The sequence below is a fragment of the Pogoniulus pusillus genome, chromosome 37 (genome assembly GCF_015220805.1).
Source record: "Pogoniulus pusillus isolate bPogPus1 chromosome 37, bPogPus1.pri, whole genome shotgun sequence".
Taxonomy (NCBI): Eukaryota; Metazoa; Chordata; class Aves; order Piciformes; family Lybiidae; genus Pogoniulus; species Pogoniulus pusillus.
The window spans coordinates 7,316,994-7,336,826 of NC_087300.1; the positions used below are offsets into that span (position 1 = coordinate 7,316,994).

Sequence of the window (19,833 nt, forward strand, 5' to 3'; positions counted from 1 at the left end):
CCACCCTCACTCTGCAGAACTTCCTCCTGATGTCCAGCCTAAATCTGCCCTGCTCAAGCTTCAAACCATTGCCCTCACCTTTCACTACAAGTCCTTCTGTCCCTCCCCAGCTCTCCTGTAGGCCCCTTCAGGTACTGCAAGGCTGCTCTAAGGTCTCCACAGAGACTTCTCCAGGCTGAACAACCCCAACTCTCCAAGCACATCCCCATACAAGACGTACTCCAAGCCCTCTGATCGTGTCTGGGGCCTCCTCTGGATGTGCTCCATGTCCTTCTTGCACTGGGGACCATGAGGCTAGACACAGTACTCCAACATCATCATGGCCATTAAACCATGACCCCAGTTTTTTGAACATCTCCAGGGATGGTGACTGCACCACCTCCAAGAGCAACCTGTTCCAATCCCTGACCACTCCTGCAGCAAGGAAATTCCCTCATCTCCAACTTTAACCTCCTCTGGGTCAACTTGAGGCCTCTGGCTGGAAGGCAGCTTGAGACTAGGGTACCCCCCTAAATTGCTCTGACTCCCCTCCACCCCCTTCTAATGAGTGGGAACACCAAGATCCTGAAGGTGCCAGCACCTTCTTATGATTTTGCAGTGAACCACAGACAAGGAGAAGAAACTAATTCTAACACTCCTTATCTAGGGCCCAGACACAGCCCTTGGACTGCACAAACGGCTCCAATTCTGTCCCCTGTAGTTTCATCTTCCCCTCCCTCAACACAAGCACAAAGTTTCCTCCTGGAAGCTCTGTTCTACAAGCAGAACTAAAATAAAACATAAAGGTTGATTTGACAGCCAAGTTCCAGAGGTATTTACTGATACTGGGAAGGGGAAAGACCAAAAGCCAGCATTAACAGATGGCAGTGGGGGACCTTCTTCTATCATAACTGCCCTGACCAAATTGAATGTTTAGAGAGCAGTAATCATCTGAACTCAATTAAGCAAAAGGCTGCCAGGAGGAGGAATGGCTCCTCAGGGAAAGTTGTCACTTGCAATGGAGAAATAAAACAAAAAATAAAACCCAAACTCAAATTTATTTCAAGTGAGGATCAGCCATCAGGTTGGAGATTAAAAAGAAGATGCAACAGTTTAGTTCAGAACTAGACTTGTTTATTTGTTGCTCAGTTTTATTAAAATTGACCCTATCTAATACAAAAATAATCTCTCTAAGCCCTCTTAGACGGACTTAAGAGTCAGGGCAATATCCAATCCAGCAGAGCAGTGAAGAGGGGACAATGTACACATCACCAAAAGCAATTCTACAATCAATATAGAGATCCCAATGAGATGGGATTATAAATTAGGCAAATTAAGTAAACTGATCCCCTCCAGATAAGGCAAATGTGAAGACAAAAGCAACCATCTGTGCTGCTGGAGAACTGGGGTTATCTGCAGCAACAGGTAGGAGAAGGCAGAGCCTGTATTTACAAGTCCCATTTGGGCAACACTGCAGGTTTACAAACACCAAGATGTTATCTTGCCTCAAAAAATGTTGCCATCTAAAAGCCAAACAAGATAAGGGAGGCTGAGCACACAAGCAGCAATCTCAGCTGGAGCGATTCAGCAGCTGGAGGGCTGCTGCAAGGGCAGCTTTGCTCCCCCCGGCCCAGGCAGCTTGCTGCAGGCTCAGGAAGAGAGTTCTGCTGGCTCACAGGGGGCTCTAAGCACCCAAAACTCAAGGGGCAGGATGAAGAGTGGGAATAGAGAGAAAAAAACCTCAAACACCTCCAGCTTGCCAGGATGCTGAGGAGTTGAACAGTTTGCATTTCACTGATCCCACAGCCATAAGTTGGCTCTTGGCAGCTGTCAGCAGACACCCAATTGTCCCCTCGTGTGGCCTTAAAACTCACAGAATCATGGAACTGTTTTAGCTGAAAAGACCTTTTCCAGCTCCAAAGTCTCCCCTCAACCTTCTCTTCTCCAGGCTGAACATCCCCAGCTCCCTCAGTTGCTCCTCCCCAGCCCTGTTCTCCAGACCCTTCACCAGCTCCACTGTCCTCCTCTAGCCCCTAATGCTCTTCTAGGAGTGAGAAGCCCAAACCTGAAGCCAATATTCAAGGTGTGGCCTCAACAGTGCCCAGTGCTGGAGGACAATCACTCCCTTACTCCTGCTGGCCACACCACTGCTGATGCAGGCCATGATGCTGGTGACCTTCTTGCCCACCTGGGCATACCCTGCCTCATCTTCAGGAGATGTTGACTAACACCCCTAGGTCTTTTTCCACTAAGGCAGTTTCTGCCCCAAGCCTGAGGCATTCATGGGGTTGTTGTGACCCAAGTGCAGGACCCAGCACTGGGCCTTGTTGAACCTCATTCCATTGACCTCAGCCCACTGATCCAGCCTGTCCAGGTCCCTGTTTAGAGCCTCCCTGCCCTCCAGCAAATCAACACTCACACCCAACTTGGTGTCACCTGCAAAGTGACTGAGGGTGCCTCCATCCCCTCACCTAGATCACTGATAAAGATATTAAAGAGAACTGGGCCCAGCAGTGAGCCCATGTTCAGGTGTTCTCAGGCCCTGCACTGAGCCATGCAGATGTGCCAGCCTGGCTGCTGCAGCACACTCACACCTCACTAACATGGCTTCAATCCTCCTCCTTGCCTTGCTGCTAGCAATTGGTAAACTGAAGGGAAGGACACCTCCTCTACAGAAACATGACCCCAGACTGTCAATACTGCTCAACTGCCAATGAATCATCAATTTCTGAGAACACAGCAGAGGCATCAGGAGCAGGAAAGCAGTCACAGGGTGGAGCTTTTTGGTTTGCTTTCTGTTGGGTTTCATTGTTCACTCAGACAGAAGAATGTCTAAGCCAAATGCCACAACCACTCTGCTCAAAAACAAGTACTGGTCACCGGGGAGACAGAGACTTAGCAAAGACCCAACCAACCTGGACATGGTCCAGTTGATTGGATAGGGCTGGGTGATAGGTTGGACTGGATGAGCTTGGAGGTCTCTTCCAACCTGGTTGACTCTATGATTCTATGGTGGACCATGGCCCCACCTTAGCATTTGATGGTCAAGAGCTCTGGTACCATGAGGTATGGGGACTGCAGCAACAGAATGGTTTGGGTTGGAAGGGACCCCCAAAGGTTGTCTAGTCCAACCCACACTAGGCTCCAGAGGGGACAGCAGCAGAGAGCAGTAATTAAGTGCTCATCAGATGAAGTACTTCTCACCAGCACTTCCTTTCCAATAGCAGGGTGAGACTCACTCTTACCCCCAAGATTCATAGTTCATATGTTTGGTCCAATTCCTTCTATTTTTGAAGTATCTACCACTTGTCTCACATCTTTCTGTCCCTCCCTTCCCACTCTCCCAGATTTAAGTTACAGCCAGCTCCTCACCCAGCTGCTCTCCCATTCTAGGCACAACCTACCACCAACCCAAGAACGCTGCCACAGTTCAGAATGCCTGCAATGCCCTGGTGACAAGGACAAACACCACCTGGCTGCCCCTCTGCATTCTCTGCTGTCCCAAAAAGACACTGCAGGGGTGTTCAGCTACAGCTGCACCTAGGTTAAGGCAAGGTTAGATATCAATCCAGGCTGAGGGAAGATGAAATTGAAAGCAGCCTTACAGAAAAGGATTTGGGGGTGCTGGTGGGAGAGAAGCTGGACAGGAGCCAGCAATGGGCACTGTCAGCACAGAAGGCCAAGGGCAGCCTGGGCTGCATCCAAAGCAGCGTGGCCAGAGATGGAGAGAGGGGATCCTGCCCCTCTGTTCTGCTCTGAGGAGACCTCACCTGCACTGCTGTGTCCAACCATGGAGCCCTCAACATAAGAGGGCATAGACCTGATAAGAGTGGGTCCAGAGCTGGCCACAAAGATTATCCAAGGGCTGGAGCACCTTTGCTACAAGGACAGGCTGAGGGAGTTGGGGCTGTTCAGCCTGGAGTAGAGAAGGCTCCAGGGAGACCTTAGTGCAGCCTTCCAGTACATGAAGAGGACTACAAGAAGGCTGCAGAGGGACTGTGTGCAAAGGCCTGCAGTGACAGGAAAAGGGCAATGGTTTGAAATTAGAGAAGAGCAGATTGAGATTAGATGTTAGGAACAAGTTCTGCACTGCAAGAGTGGTGGAACACCAGAACAGGTTGCCCAGAAGGGCAGTGGAGCCCTCATCCCTGGAGATATTCACAGCCAGGATCGACAAGGCTCTGAGCAACCTGCTCTAGTGGAGAACGTCCCTGCTGACTGCAGGGGGTTGGACTGGATTACCTCTGGAGGTCCCTTCCAACCCAAACCATTCTATGAGTCCATGAAAGGGATTCAAGTGAAGTAAAGTCTATATCCAGCTCCCCTGTCTAGAAGGCTGTAAAGAAACAGAACTTGAACAACTCATGTTAAGGCTCAGATAAGCATCACTGTGGTGTGATCCAAAGGCTCAGAAGATGGCCCAAGCAGCATGGACACAGGTTCTGCTCTAGGAGCTGAAGCATCCAAACCAACTGGTGCCTGTGTATGACACCTGAAGCACCATTCCCTTCCTACACCAGCAGGTATCTGCTAGAAGTGGAGTTTGGGACAAACATCTCCTTACGCTTATGTGGCTTGTGCTAAAGCTCCAAGACAGCTTCCACCATAGCAGCTGACCAGCAGGACACAGCTTTCAAGTGCTGGTTCTTGTACTTGGATCACAACCACCCCATGAACGTGCTAGGCTGGGCAATGGGGAGGCAACACCTCTAATACTGGGCTCAGTTTATAGCTCTTCACTCCAAGAAGGACACTGAAGGGCTGGAGCAGGTCTAGAGAAGGGCAACAAAGCTGGGGAAAGGGCTGGAGGATGAGGCTGGGGAGGAGCAGCTGATGGAGCTGGAATTTTTCATCCTGGAGAAAAGAAAGCTGAGGTGAAACCTTCTGGCTCTCTCCACCTCCCTGGGAGGAGGCTGGAGCCAGGTGGGGTTTGGTCTCTTCTCCCAATAAGTGACAGGATGAGAGAAAATGGCCTCAAGATGTGCCAGAGGAGGTTTAGGTTGGACAGGAAGCCTTGACACCCCTTTCTTCCCCTAAAGAGTTGTCAAGGACTGGAACAGGCTGCACAGGGCAATGGTAGAGTCACCATCCCTGAAAGGGTTAAAAAGCCATGGAGATGTGGTGCTGAGGGACATGGTTTAGCAGCAGACTTGGTAGTGGCAGGTTAATGGTTGGACTGGATGACCTTAAAGGTCTTTTCCAACCTAAACAATTCTGTGATTCTGTGACAGTGGTAAAAAGGTGAGGTCAAACTTTTCAAAAGGTAACTTTCAACATTATTGATCATATTCACTAACATCAGCCCGAATCTCTTCCATTTTAGAGCAGGGCAGGAGGGGTTTCTGTAGCTCTTCTTTTCAACCTCACACTGGAGAATGCATTGCATTTCCACCTGCACAGTGAAGGGGGTAGGAGGCTGACTGCCATGGGGCAGGGTGGGATTTGGAAGCCACAAAGCAGATGGAGGTGAGGGGGGGGGTGGGTTAAACTCCTCCTAACCTCTCCAGATTAGGGCATCTGTTCATCACTTCTTATTATCTCTTGCACTGTCAAAATCCAAATAAGAGACAGAAGTGTTTGACTGAGCCCTTTAAAGCAAACCTCTGATGTGATGTCTTCAGAGACAGAAACTCCTTCAATCACTAAGATTACAATGATGTTGCTCACTAAGGAGCAAGAAAACAAGATAAAAAGGTGCATTGAATGTGTAAACTCTTTTCTCCAGGTTTTTCCTTGTCAACTGAAGGTAAGAGATCATAGACACTTCCTGCAGGTAAGGCTCAGAAGACACAAGATCAAGACACACAAATCAGCTTTGCTCCTTGCCTCATGTACTTCACACTTTTTTTTTCTTCTCACTACGCTGACTTTCTCCAGGATTCTCCTTCATATTCTAGGAGCAGGAGGAAGGGGAAAAGACATCAGTACCTTCTTGTTAAAGCATATGAACAGACAGAGCTTGCTGCACAAAATCAAAGTGTGTGGCTGAAGCACATGGTAGTGAAAGCCAACACCATATCCTGTGGGATCTCAGTTTACACAGCGTTGTGCATCAGCCAGCTGGATCTGTGCTGGACACTTCAGGAAACACAGTGAAAATTCAGTGGATAGAGAAAGGAAACTGTGGGAGAGGTTGAGGAATCCTGGGGCTGCTGAGCCTGGAGAAGAGCAGCCCCAGAGGGGATCTAAGCAATGCTCAGTAAGAGCTAAAGAGTGGGAGGCAAGAACTCTTGTCAGGTGTGCCCAGGCCAAGGGACAATGGGCACAAAGTGGAACCCAGGAAGTTCCATATGAACAGGAGGAGAAACTTCTATGGTGTAAGGATGCTGGAGGCCTGGAGCAGCCTGCCCAGAGAGGCTGTGGAGTCTCTTTCTCTGGAGACTTTCAAGGCTCCTCTGGATGTGTTCCTGAGTGCCCTGCCTTACGTGACCCTGCTTTGGCAGAGGTGTTGGACTAGATGATCTCTGGAGATCCCTTCCAACATCTACCACTCTATGATCCCATGAATACCTTCAGGCACTTAAGCTGACACAATCCAATGCCATAGTGAGCACTAAAGAAGTGCTGTAATTCTTTATCTCTAAATTAATGTCTTGCTCAAGTGAGGTGGGAAAAAATACTATTCCTAGAACATTCTCAGCCCCCTCATTCCCCTGGCACACTTCAGATGAAGACACATCAGCTGGTTTCCAGCAGTGGTTTTTATGTCATGTTTTTTTTCCTTTGTAAATCATTTTCACCTCTCTTATTCAATAAGGCTCAGGGGAGGTTAACACAACCTGGAGTAGCAGAGATCTTCCTATCAGCTCCTGTCAGATGAAAATGCAGCTCAGTGGTCTGATCTTCCAGAGAAGGAAGAGGGGCAAGGCAAGGAAGAAGCTAAGCTGCTAGCACCAGGAATTCCCTGAGGTCTTTCATCTGAGAGAGGCATCTTTTGAATGTACCATACAACAACCCCAGTCTGCCACTCTCTTCATAACATTAACTTCTGGGTTTTAGGGATTTAGCATTTTTATTCAGCCTGGCTCCTAAGCCAAGTTACAGAGAGGAATGGGCTAAATATGGAGAAAAATGACCTCATCTGAGCTTACCAGTCAGGAACTCAAAAAAGAAGCCTCTGCAAACAGAGCTGACCTGCTGTACCTCAACAGACTCCTACACCTCTGTTCTACAAGCCTCTGAAGGGATTGACTGGGAAAAAAAAAGAGAACACAGCAAGACAAAGAAGTGTTTCCATCCAACTTCAGCCTGGAAGAGAGGAGGCTCCAGGGAGACCTTAGAGTGGCCTTCCAGTGTCTGGGAAGGGGCTACAAGAAAGCTGAGGAGGGACTTCTAATGAGGACTTTGAGCTGGGAGAGGGGAGACTGAGACCGGAGATTAGGAAGAAATTCTTGAGAGTGAGGGTGAGGAGACACTGGCACAGGTTGCCAAGGAAGGTTGTGGACACCTCATTCCTGGAAGCATTCAGGGCCAGTTTGGATGAGGTATAGTGGGAGGTGTCCCTGCCCATGGCAAGGGGATTTGAACTGGATAATGTTTAAGGTTCCTTCCAAGCCAAACCATTCTATGAATGTCTGAACTTCCAGGAACCTATCAGGCAGCTACAGTAACTTGTTCTTTCAAGTGACCTTAAAAATAGGTAAATTCTGTCTCTACAAAGAAAACCAAAGGCCATCTGCCCCAAAGCAGCCACCTCCTCACCACACTCTGACATTAAATTCCTCTGCCTATGTTCCTCTGCAGTTAGAACTGAAGGGCCTCTTATCTGCCAGCTCCTGCCTGCTTCTTCGACCTGTCCGAAGCACTTAGCACCTCTGCAGTCCTTGATGACGTTTCCCAGCTAACTTTAACCATTAAACAATCTTGTGCTTTGTGACAAGAGCCAAAAGGTGGCCAGGAGTGAAAACAGGGCAGCTAACAATGACAGACAACTTAACTCCACAATGTTATGGGGTCTGAGATCACTGGATCTCAAAATAGCCACGTTCCAAGTATTGTACCACTTGTCACAAGACATATTTCTATCCGTTTTTTACAGCCACCCTTCTGCTGTTTGATGATACAACAGGTGGGGGCTTAGCTGTTCCTCCTGCTGAGACATATTCCAGCCTGGCAGGTGTTTGTTTTGTTCAAACACACACACACAAACACACACACTTCACAGTCACAACAGACAGCTCTCTAGCTCAGAATCATTCCAGCAGCCTCCAAACCTCTTTCTGTCCCTCCCTCCCCCTGCAAACACACAGATGTTTTCCCGTAGGCCTTTCACTTACTTCTCCCATGGCCCGTCCTTCCAGAGCAAGTGCTTGAAAATCATGATTCAGCTCATCCATGGAACGCACCTATTTAGAGATGGGCAAGAAAAAAGAGATGAGGAAATGCCTGTAGTTGGATTTATTAATACTTCTCACAGTCCACAGCAATTCTGATACAGAGTGAGAGCTACATTCCATAGTACAGAACATAAGGAGGTTACTGAGCTCCAACAGGCAACTTACCTTTGAAGACTCCAAGAAGCTACAAAGTTTATAGTTAAGACTTATGCACACATAGAGAAAAGAAAAAAAGACCCAACCATTACTTTTAAGCCATCCAAAGTCTAACACAACCACATTTGCTAAGTGTATTGCAGAAGCTAGTACTGCACAGTGAGCTGCATGATTCTCCAAGTCAGGCACTGAAGGCATAAGCCAGTTGGCATCATCTCCCTGGAGGTGAAAATCAGGTGAAGGCTTTCATGGCAAAGAGGCAGATTTATAGTAAGGTGATATTAATATGAAAGAGAAAAACACAATGGTAGGAACAGAAAGCCAATTAAATTACACAAGACTAATGAGAGCAAGCAATGCCTTCAGTTCACTCAATAACTTTAATCATTGAACCCACAGCAATCAGAGAATCAGATAACCAGAAAGCCTCCAAGATCACCAAGTTCTGCTGCTAATACAGCACCGCCAGATCACCACTAATCCATGCCCCTCAGCACCACATCTACACAGCTCTGAAACCCTTCTAAGGATGCCAAGTCCACCACTGCCTTGGGCAGCCTGGACTTGAAGGAAGAAATCGTTTATGCCCAACCTAAACCTCCCCAGGTGCAACTTGAAGCCATTTCCTCTTACCTTATCACCAGTTACTAGGGAGAACAGACCAACCCCCACCTGGCTCCAACATCCTTTCCAGGAATTTGAAGCCTCCTTTTCTCCAAGCTGAACAACCCCAGGTCACACAGACAGAATCCAGAGGCACACAGCCTGTGGGGCAGAACTCCTGAAGCAAACCCACTGTGGCCTTTCCCTTACTCCCAGGAAGCTGCTGGTGCATGACATGGCAGCCATACAGCCCTGTGGCTCTGCTGGGGTTCAAGGCTTGCAACACACACAAGGACAAGGCATGGTGAAGCTGCCCCTCCAGACTCTCCAGGGCAGAGCTTGGGCACTGCAGGAGCAAGGACACAGGCCAGGAGGTGATGCAGGCCTTGCTGACCTGGAGGGCCTGTAAGAATACATTTCCCTGGGCAGCTGGGCCATTTTCTGCTTCTGCTTTGGATCTGGTTCATAAAAGAAGCTATTTCAAACTCTTAGCTGGGTCAGTCAGCCGCACTGAGGGCACAAAAAAATACATCTGATTTTCAGTCCCAAACCTCACCCAGCCAAGTCCCTGCAGATGCAGTCACGGAGCACACGTGCAGGAGAAGCAAAGTTAAAACCCAACTGTGGACTTGAGGACAAAGCACAGAAGTTCAGCCACAGGCTGGGATTCAGTTACTGCCCTCCTCAGATAACAGCACCGTATCAAAGCAGGGCTTGCTACAACAGCCACAAACGCTTATGGTGGCACATAAGCAATACTACACACCTCCTACTCCATGTTTACACATTCCCTGCAACCCAACTGCTCTGCTCTGATCCATAGATACTGCTGGAGTAAGGAGTCTGAAATAAAAGCACTTCTTTAAGAGTAACCAACAGCCTCTGTTCAGTGAGCTGCTTTCTGGGCTCTTTTTAACATCAGTTTAGTTGTTACCACTGAAGACATGGCAGGGGATGTGAAGAACAACAGAAAGAGCCCAGTAATACCTGGTGATTTATAGGACAAAAAAAAAACAGTTTAGATGCTAAGATACCTGCAGAAATAAGTGCTGTAAATGGTTACACCACATTCACCAAGCTCCTGCCACTGCTTCCAGCAGAACCAAGTCAAGATTTTGTTATGACTACACTTCATTTTTCAAGACAAGATCCAACAGACCTCACCCAAGAATATCAGATATAGGAAGGGCACCAAATCCAACAGATCTCACCCAAGAATATCAGATATAGGAAGGGCACCAGAGATACCCTCCAGAAGTCCCTTTGTCCTGTGACACCACAGCTTTGCAGACAATTAGTAACACGCTGTTAGATTATCTATCACCTGCTTCTGCCATTTGCAAATGCCCACCAGCCAGTCACTTGAAGGACATGGATCTGTTGGAGCAGGTCCAGAGGAGGACATGAAGATCATCAGAGGGCTGGAGAATCTCCCCTATGGGGATAGGTTGAGAGTTGGCAATGTTCAGTCTGAAGAGGGCTCCAGAGCAGCCCTGAAGTACCTGAAGGGGGCCACAGGAGAGCTGACAAGGACTTGTTGTGACAGAATGAGAGACAATGGCTTTGAGCTGGAAGAAGGGAGATTGAGACAGGAAATCAGGGAGTGAGGGTAGTGAGACACTGGAACAGGTTGCTCAAGGAGTCTGTGGATGCTCCCTCCCTGGAAGTGTTCAAGGCCAAGTGGGAGGTGTCCCTGTCCATGGCAAGGGGTTTGGAACTGGATGATCTTTGACTCAAATCATTCTACCATTCTATAAAACCACAGTATCCTCTCCTTGATAAATCTCACTCAAAGCTATATCCAGTAATGCCTCCATCTTGCCACCTCCTGCAGTGACACTTATCACACCAACCATGAGCACAGAGCGCACAAACAGGACTTCACCTTCCAGAAGCTACAGCACCAAAGTCCTGCTTTCCTGTCAGCCCCATCCCCCAGGGAAGATATATCTCAGATGAGACAGAAGCTAACAAGAACATACTCTTCCATGAAGCATTGCAAGCTGCACTTATCCAAGTGCTACAGCCCCCAGACGTGTGAAGCCACAAAAGCTGAACAGTGGCCATTGATAACTTCAGTGATCCATCTGAGGCCTGGAGAAGCTACACCAAGAGATTCCCTGGATGATGTTTATTACTCTCACTCTAAAGTAGTGTCCCAGCAAACCACAGATGCAGCCACGCTGGCACCAAGCCAAGACTTGCAGCGCTGTGGAAAGTGCCGGTGGAGAAACAGAGCTTGCTCCACGTGTGTGTCCCAACTGCTCCAAAGCAAACGAGCTCCCAAAGGTGCTATGGGAACCTCCCCAAACAGCTGCTACAAACCTGTGATCATCAGGTCCTTGTACAAATCATGTCAAGTGACATTTGTACGTTGTTTGGTCAGATCCCAGCACCATCAACTCCCTCTGCTGAAATGAGCTCCCCTTATAGCTTCAGATCATCAACACCCCTGATCATGGCCCTGTGTAAAACACAGGCAGCTTCTCAACAGGAGTGAGTTCTTCTCAGCTCCAATCTCACCCTTCCCTCTGGTACTTCAGCACATTACACATTACCCCATCAAACACTTTAAAGACTGATAGAATCATCCATTCTACTTGTTCATATCAAATGTAACAACACTTTCAGATGTCTTGTTCAGGTGTTGGCCTTGAGTATGAGAATGTCTTATCACAGCAGTGTAAATATGTGCCTTAGTGTCAAGACTTTCTCCCATGTTGGCCCCAAGTATCAGAGAAGCTAGAGCTGGTGGAACTATTGACAATGACACCAACTCCATCAGTCAAAGCCTGCAAGTTCATGACTCTCCACCAGACACCACCACAATTCCACAAGTCCACTCTCTCCAAGAGCTACAGAGCCACTGAGCATGCACAGCTCTGCTCGGTGCTGACCATGTGGCCATCTCCAAGGTGGAGAAGCACAGGACCACAGGATGTCAGGGCCTGCAAGGGACCCAAAGAGATCACAGAATCAGGCAGGTTGGAAGAGAGCTCCAAGCTCACCCAGCCCAACCTAGCACCCAGCCCTGCCCAACCAACCAGACCATGGCACTAAGTGCCCCAGCCAGGCTTGGCTGCAACACCTCCAGCCACACAGACTCCACCACCTCCCTGGGCAGCCCATTCCAATGCCAATCACTCTCTCTGACAACAACTTCCTCCTAGCATCAAGCCTAGACCTCCCCTGGCACAGCTTCAGGCTACGTCCCATTGTTCTGCTGCTGGTTGCCTGGGAGAAAAGACCAACCCCACCTGGCTGCATCGAGTCCACTCCCCATGCCAGAGCAGGACCCTATGGTCAATCTAGCTCAGGTCATAGAGGAATGCATCCAGACAGGCCTTGAAAGTCTCCATAGAAGGAGACTCCACAACCTCTCTGGAGAGCTTGTTCCATTGCTTTGTGACCCTTACAGTAAAGAAGTTCCCCTTTGTGTTGAGATGGAACCTCCATTCGTCTTCAAACCATGAGAGCTGATTGCTACAGAGGTGACAGAGACCAAGTTAAGAAGATTAGTAAAGAGCAAAAAAGCAGGATCAACCTGAACGTAAAGTGCACCCCAAAGGTTTCAGACTCAGCAGATCTGAGAGTACTGATGCTTTCATTCCTCTCTCGAGGGTCTGCAGGAAGCTGGCCTTCAAACCTGACACTGCCAACTCTCACCCCAGCCTCCCTGATGAAGAAGACCTAGCATAAATGAGCTGCCTCCATCTTCTTCCAGAGATGTTTTACCTCAGGCACTATCTAAACCATACTAGCTTCTGTCTGCTGTCAGAGGTCAGGTAACAGAAGAAATCATCCTCTAGATACTGAAGACCCACCTCATCATCTCACTTTCAGCAATCTCAACAATTATGGATAAAATAATTGTCTAGATCAGGTCTTTGTGTCTGACTTTCAGACACTGTATGCCCAAACTGTACAGAATCATCAATTCTGAGGCCCTTTCAGTCCCACTGTTCCTTTATCTCCACAGACCTCTGCATCTATGTTTGTAATACAGGCAGTTTATTATTCAGTTTTCACAGATTGTACCCAAAAGCTCCTCTTCTGATTTGGCCAATTCTGTTAACACTAACCAGCAGCACCTCTCCACCTCATGCACTTAGACAGTAAGCACAAATATCAGAGGGCTCCTGCCACTCCCTTTGAAAGAACAAAGAGCTTCAGAAACAGCAGAACATGTGCCAAAGTCATGACTGCCCACACCTCAGTACTCCAAAAGGCAGGCAGTCGTCTGAAATGGTAATTAAACGAGATTGGTGAGCTATCACCTCACGGGATCTACTCTTTCTCACTACCACTGCCCTGGAACAAACGCAGACATGCAGTGCAGAATCAGGATGTGTAAACACTAGAAACAAGGAGGGCCACAGAGCAAGATCTTCTTCCCAGATGAGCACTAACGTCAATGAGATTTGACTGCCATAAAACTCAGCTCACTGCTGAACCAGAGCTTTGAAAGAAATCCAGAAGACAACGCCAAGATGAATTGGCTGCACACAGAGGTGATGCCCTGACTGGATGTGACATGACAACCTGGTTCCTTGGAGGGAGAGATGATCTCGAGAAACATCAGGAATCACAGGAGAGGAGGTCAGCTGTAGCTCCAGCTGCCTCATAGGTGATCCAACTAAACCTGACTCCAGCTCTTAGCCAGCAGCACTTCATGGTCACCCCATTTCAGCCTCTTCCACACACACCTCTTTGCTAAGCAGAACACGAAATGCGGATCCTTGCTTCCACCAGAGCGAGCTCCCTGCCCCCTCAGCAAGAGCCCTCCTTCTGTCTGATAAGGTGGCAAACCAGCAAATTTGCTTTTGAAGCCTAATCAACAAAATTAAGGCTCTGTGCATCAGCACCACTCTGCTGAATGAGTTGTGGAGCAGTTTGACTGCAGAGGCACATTCCTCCCCTCCACGGTAACTGCTGTGCCTGCACTCAGGAATTATGTAAATCTCCCTGAAATTAACGAGGAGCTCATTCAAGAAGAGCAATTTCCACGCAGGCTAATGCATGAATGTATGTCACTGTAACACACTCCAGCCACTCCACTGACTCACAACTAACTCCTGAATGCTCAGAGGAAGCAGCATGTACCCAAGAGAGAGTTTCCAGCGTGCTGTAGAGCTGCAGCCTAGAGCTGGGGTAAAGACATCTTGCCCATGTTCAGGTTAGTTCTGCTTCTTAAGTCCCTTAACCAATTCCCACCTCTGCTCTGAAAAACATCCTAAAGCCAGAGAGGGCTTTACTGCTCAGCACACAGGCTAGGTCAAGCCTCTAAACCCGACTTTTCCTCTCCTGAATAAAAGCACTTGGCCTCACACAGGCTTTCCAAGTTCCAACAGAAGGCATCACTGCCTGTGTTCAAGAGGCCAAAAGGCAGGACACTTTCTGCTCTCACCTGCTGCAGGCTGCCACGACACACACCAACGCCCACAGCTCAATGGCCACTTTCAAATCTAAGCCTCCCACACAACTCCCCATCCGACCTCCTCACTGTGCACTCTCCAAGCCCTCAAGCGGCAGCCATCCTACACAGGACAGAGCCTCACCACTGCCAACTGAAGGACAGCAGCTCAGAACTTCCAGTAACTCATCTTTTCCTGATCCTAAAGCTACACAGCCACTAGACCTTGTCGATATCTAGAGCACTCTGGGCTTCACATACAGAGAATTCTGGCATCTAAAGATGTTCTATGCACTGGTACCATTTGGTACTAGAGCTACTGCTCACCTAACACACCACAAACCCAGATGAGACGCTTTTCTCCCTTTTCATCCCTCATCAAAACACAACTACAATTATAACCAATACTTGGATGCTCTGGAAGCTGACTCTTTTAGAAGAGCAAAGCAGATCCAGATGACCCTCACCGAAGACCCAAGGCTCTGAACCAGCCTTCAGAGAGGCTGGGGAAGGAACAGCCTCCCGCAGGAACTTTTTACAAGAGCTTGCAGTGACAGGACAAAAGGGGATGGATTGAAGCTTGAGGAGGGCAGATTTAGACTGGAGATTAGAAGAAATTCTTTCCAGTGAGGGTGCAGAGACATTGGCACAGGCTGCTCATGGACATTGTGGATGCCCCCTCCCTGAAGGAATTCAAGGCCAAGTTGGATGAAGCCTTGAGCAATCCTGGGAAGTGTTCCTGCCGATGGCAGGGGGTTGGAACTGGATGACCTTTGAGAGCTCTTCCAATGCAAACCATTCTATGGTTTCATGGATTTCCATTCATTCTATGGTCTCTAAGGATTCATTCCATAAATGCACTTACAGCCAGAACAGGACCAAATCACTCCAGTTACACCTCTTAACAATCCATCCCAAAACAGGGCCTGATGTCCCCTGTTCTCTAAAGGTGCCACAGAGCAAAGGATGTGCAGGCAAAGCTGTGAAACACCAAGTCCCACCAAAAGGAGCAGTAAAGCTCAGCACTTTACAGGACACCCTGCCCTGCTGGGACTGCAAACCCCAGTTCATTTTAACCTCACAAGCAGCCAGGCCCACAGGGCTAAATGACACTTGTCAGAAGGGATTCTGCAGTCAGCTAAATCAACAGTAACCAGGGCTCCAAACTGTCCTTACAATTACTAAAGAGGGATCTGAGGGACCTAACAAATTAACATTGAGAGCAACCCTCTATTTACCTTTTGGATTTCCAGTACCATGCTCTTTATTCTAGAATAATCCAAGGGTTTGGGTTGGGTTTTTTTTTTCCTTCCAAACTATTATCAGCAAAGCAGCTGAATTGGAATTTGAAGTAAATATTAATGTCAACAATCAGTGTTAATACTGCACCTTATATTAAGCAAATATGGTTGCTAATATGACCTTTCCATCCAAATTCCAAGTGCAATACTCCAGCCCATTTCACAGTTTGCAGGTGTCCTGGGGGATTGTAGCTTTATGTGTTAAGGAATCCTCATTTATGGAGAATTTATATTCACCCAGCAAAACCATCCAAGGCTGAATTTCATTCTTAATCACAAAAAGGGTTGTTGTTTTTTTTCTTCCCCTTTATGCAAGTGATGTTGCCCAGAAAGAGAATGGAGAGGTGTAATTATCAAAGAAAAGCAGGTGAACACACAGGAGGGGAAAAAAAAAGCCAGCAAATAAACAAACTAAAAAGTGCTCTGGAGAAAAAGCAGCTGAAAAATAACAGCTGAGAAATATTCTAGTTGATGATGTAAAAAATTACCTCTAAGAGCACACCACAAAGCCTGAGGGTGGATGATTATTTTATTTTTGATGTTGGACAACATTAACCAGATCAAATATCTGCCTTTATTAACAGCACCAGTGACTGCAGAGGATTTATATTCTCTAGTTCTGTGAAGCCAATATGTTAAAGAGGGGAAGAACCAAAGCAAACCAGAGGACTGCCCCTGTGAGCTCCAGCTCTCCTGTTTCTCCCTCTCCTAATGCCCTCTCCACATGGTCCTATTTCAAAGGCTGTTTTTCCCCCTCCCCAGCACTGGATCTCTCCAGCCCCCAGCTGTTTCTCCCTTCAACTAGAGCACTTTTCCCACTATACTCATCTCCCCCAGCGCTACTTGTGCTAGTTTGAAGCTAGCTAGAATGTTTTGGTGAGAAGAATTAGATTACAGGCTGTGAAAGGCAAACAATGATGATGTCTACTTCACTCATAGGCTTGCTGAGATGTATAAGAACAAAAAGCAAAACACAGATAACCACTCTCACTTCTGCTGGGGAACTGGCTGAGCTGCATCTCTTCTAACCTCACCCTCCATTTCTTTTCTAATCCACCTTTGCTTCCTAACCCCGTGGCCAAACCTCCATTCTTCCCTGGGACTGGGGTAAGGTTGAGAGGGGTAGGGGGAAGGTGCAGAGGTGGTTGAGAGCCCCTCCTGGGGACTCAGGTTTCTGGGAAGGGAGTTGTGTTTCTGTATTACCTTTTATCTTGTATATTTCTGTCTATAACTGTATATACTGTAAATATCTGCTTGTATATTGTGCTAGCTGTAAATATAAGCTTCATTCAATTTCCAGAGCCAGCTGAGTCTAGTCTGGGTGATTTCTGAAGGGGGTGGGGGGGGAACACCCAAACCATCACACTACTCCAGACCAGGAGGCAAATCCCCTCGGGAAAAAGAAGGGTAGGAAGGTGTAGGATGGGCACTGCAGAGACAGGATTCCATGAAGCTGCAACACGTAAATGGCTGCTTTGCAACTTCTTTGATCCACAGCAAATTACAGGCCTGACTGCAGCCTTGAGTCCTGCCAGCCAAGCAAGCCAACTCCAGGGGATCCCACAGATACCACCCTAAAGAAGGCTGGGCAAAGCACCCTCAACTTATCTGCCATGACAGCAAACAAGAGCCAGGTGCTGGGACCACAAACCCAGGGGCTGGGCTCATTCTGCAGTCTTCGCTGGTGCTGACCATGCCTGCAGGAGCCCACTGACAATTTCAGCTCTGCACAAGCTTGATGGGACCAACTTGCTCCCAGCCCACTTCGTTTGCTTCCCTGCTTCCCTGTAATGTGGGATATGGTGTTACACTTGCCAAGAGAGATCAACACCTTGGAATCTGTCAGCTCTGTAATGTAAAGCTTTGGTTTGTTTCTGTGAGAAGAGAGATTCCAAGTTCTCCCTGTTTGGTGTTTATCCAGAGCACCTCAAAAGTGTGACTTTTACTTGGGTATTTATTTTTAACTTAGGTGGACTGTGCAAGTGTGAAAAGGCAAGTGTGGTGTAAAGTTTCCATCCATTAAGCCTCCACGTTTTAAATCCTGGTCAATTTGTAATAGGAAAAACCCAAACTCTTTATTTTCTAGTAAAACATTCCTCTAAGAAAAAAAAAAGTCAATTTTATTACAGAACATTGAGACTGAGATAGGAAGAGCAAGAAATAACAAAAATACTCAGGCTGATGCCTCAATAAAACACTCTTAGAAGGGAGAAAAAGGAAACCAAATATATATATACACATCTGAACAGCCTAAATAAGAAGGGCAAGAAATCTGGGGAAGGGTCTGGAGAATCTCACAGGGCTGATGAGAAGCAGTTGAAGGAGCTGGGGGTCTTCAGCCTTGAGAAAAGGCAGCATAGGGGAGACCTCAATGCTCTCTGTAACTCCCTGAGAGGAGGCTGCAGTGAGGTGCACCCTAGTGTCAGGTGAAAAAATGAGAGGAAATGGTCTGAAATTGTGCCAGGGGAGGGTTAGGTTGGAGACAAGGAAAAAATTCTCTGCTGCAAGAATAGTCAGAGATTGGCACATGCTGCCCAGGGAGGTGGTGGAGTCCCCACCCCAGAGGTATTCATGAAACACATGGTCACGGCATTAGAGGCCATAGTTTAGTGGCCATAGTGGCGTTGGGTTGATGGCTGGACCTTGTCCAACACAAACAATTCTATGATTCTATTTTGCAGCACTTAATTTATATCCTCCCAAGTTGTTAAAGCTTTTTAAACTACCCCGAGGTTTACAAATTTCAGATGGAAACAAGAGCCTCCCACTCAGCCGTGGGAGAACAGCAGAGCTTGGCCGGTTTGATAGCTCACAGAGCACCTTCCTTACAACACACCTACCCTGTCTGCACACACAGAGTATCTTGGAGAGGAGAAAAAGAATAGCCAATTTCCCAGCTGACAACAACAGCACAGTGTCAACAACAGGCTCACCACATACACACCCAGACCCAGGGTTAAAATATACTGTTCCATCAACTGGTTATGGCCCTATTTTTAATCCTCTCCTACAACAATAGTCAGTGAAGAAAAAAAACATGAAGCCACACGTCTTACATAGGATTAGGTGCTTTAACTACTATTTTTGTAGTAAAGGATTCATCATTGGAATTGCTCCTACCATTAGCATTGGAAGCAAAAGGCTGTTGAAACCCTGGATTGGCTAATGCTGCGTGTGGCACACGGCCAAGGCGATTAACGATTCAGGGCACAGAAATACAGCAGCCAAAGGAGCCTCTCCAACGGCTCCACGGCCTCAGCTAACGATGTTTTCCCTCGGATTCGATTCACCCAGGGAAGTGCTTCATCAATGTGGAATTTCAGCTCCTCTGCAACAGCTCAGGCACAGACTATTGGGAGTGAAAACTTTCAAGCTGTCAGATTGAAGAAGAAACAGCTTTAATTTTGCCCCGCTGGCGCTGGTGGTACCTTGGGAAAACTGCCTTCAGCTCCCCAGGTGTGTGAGTAGGGGAGTGGGGGGGGGGGGTGATGTCCATGTGTTTTGTGCAACCACTCAGGGCTACACTAAGATCTGGCTTGTTTCACCCCGAAAAGGCTTATCAAGAATCACTAAGGTTGGAAAAGACCTTTAAGACAGCAAGCCCAACCTTCTACCAACACCTTCATGACCACTAGACCATGTCCTGAAGGTAGGCTGTATTCAGGTGGGGTTGGGCTCTTCTGCCAGGCAATCAGCAACAGAACAAGGGGACACAGTCTCAAGTTGTGCTGGGGGAGGTTCAGGCTGGATGCCAGGAGGAAGCTCTTGGCAGTGAGAGTGATTGGCACTGGAATGGGCTGCCCAGGGAGGCGGTGGAGTCACTGTCCCTAGAACCGTTGAAGCAAAGCCTGGCTGGGGTACTTAGTGCCATGATCTGGTTGATTGGATAGGGCTGGGTGATAGGTTGGACTGGATGAGCTTGGAGGTCTCTTCCAACCTCGTTGATGCTATGATTCCTAGAGGGCCACATCTCCTACTTTCTTGAACACCTCCTGAGACAGTGAATCCACCTCCTCCCTGGGCAGCATGTTCCAATGCCTGACCA

At 47.8% G+C, this 19,833-nt stretch overlaps 1 protein-coding gene and 1 long non-coding RNA gene across 7 annotated transcripts in view; one reads left to right on the plus strand and one right to left on the minus strand.

Annotated features, from left to right (window-relative positions):
* The window catches only part of LOC135190905 (uncharacterized), a 614,761-nt gene that overhangs the window by 226,747 nt on the left and 368,181 nt on the right, over positions 1 to 19,833 (plus strand). The gene's annotated exons all lie outside the window — the stretch shown is intronic.
* Positions 1 to 19,833, minus strand: part of PUM1 (pumilio RNA binding family member 1) — a 110,834-nt gene that overhangs the window by 77,309 nt on the left and 13,692 nt on the right. For all 6 annotated transcript variants that reach the window (XM_064172412.1, XM_064172408.1, XM_064172409.1 and 3 more), the window contains exon 3: positions 8,256 to 8,324. In XM_064172412.1, coding sequence (XP_064028482.1) covers positions 8,256 to 8,324 — 69 coding nt within the window. The remainder of the gene's footprint in view (positions 1 to 8,255; positions 8,325 to 19,833) is intronic.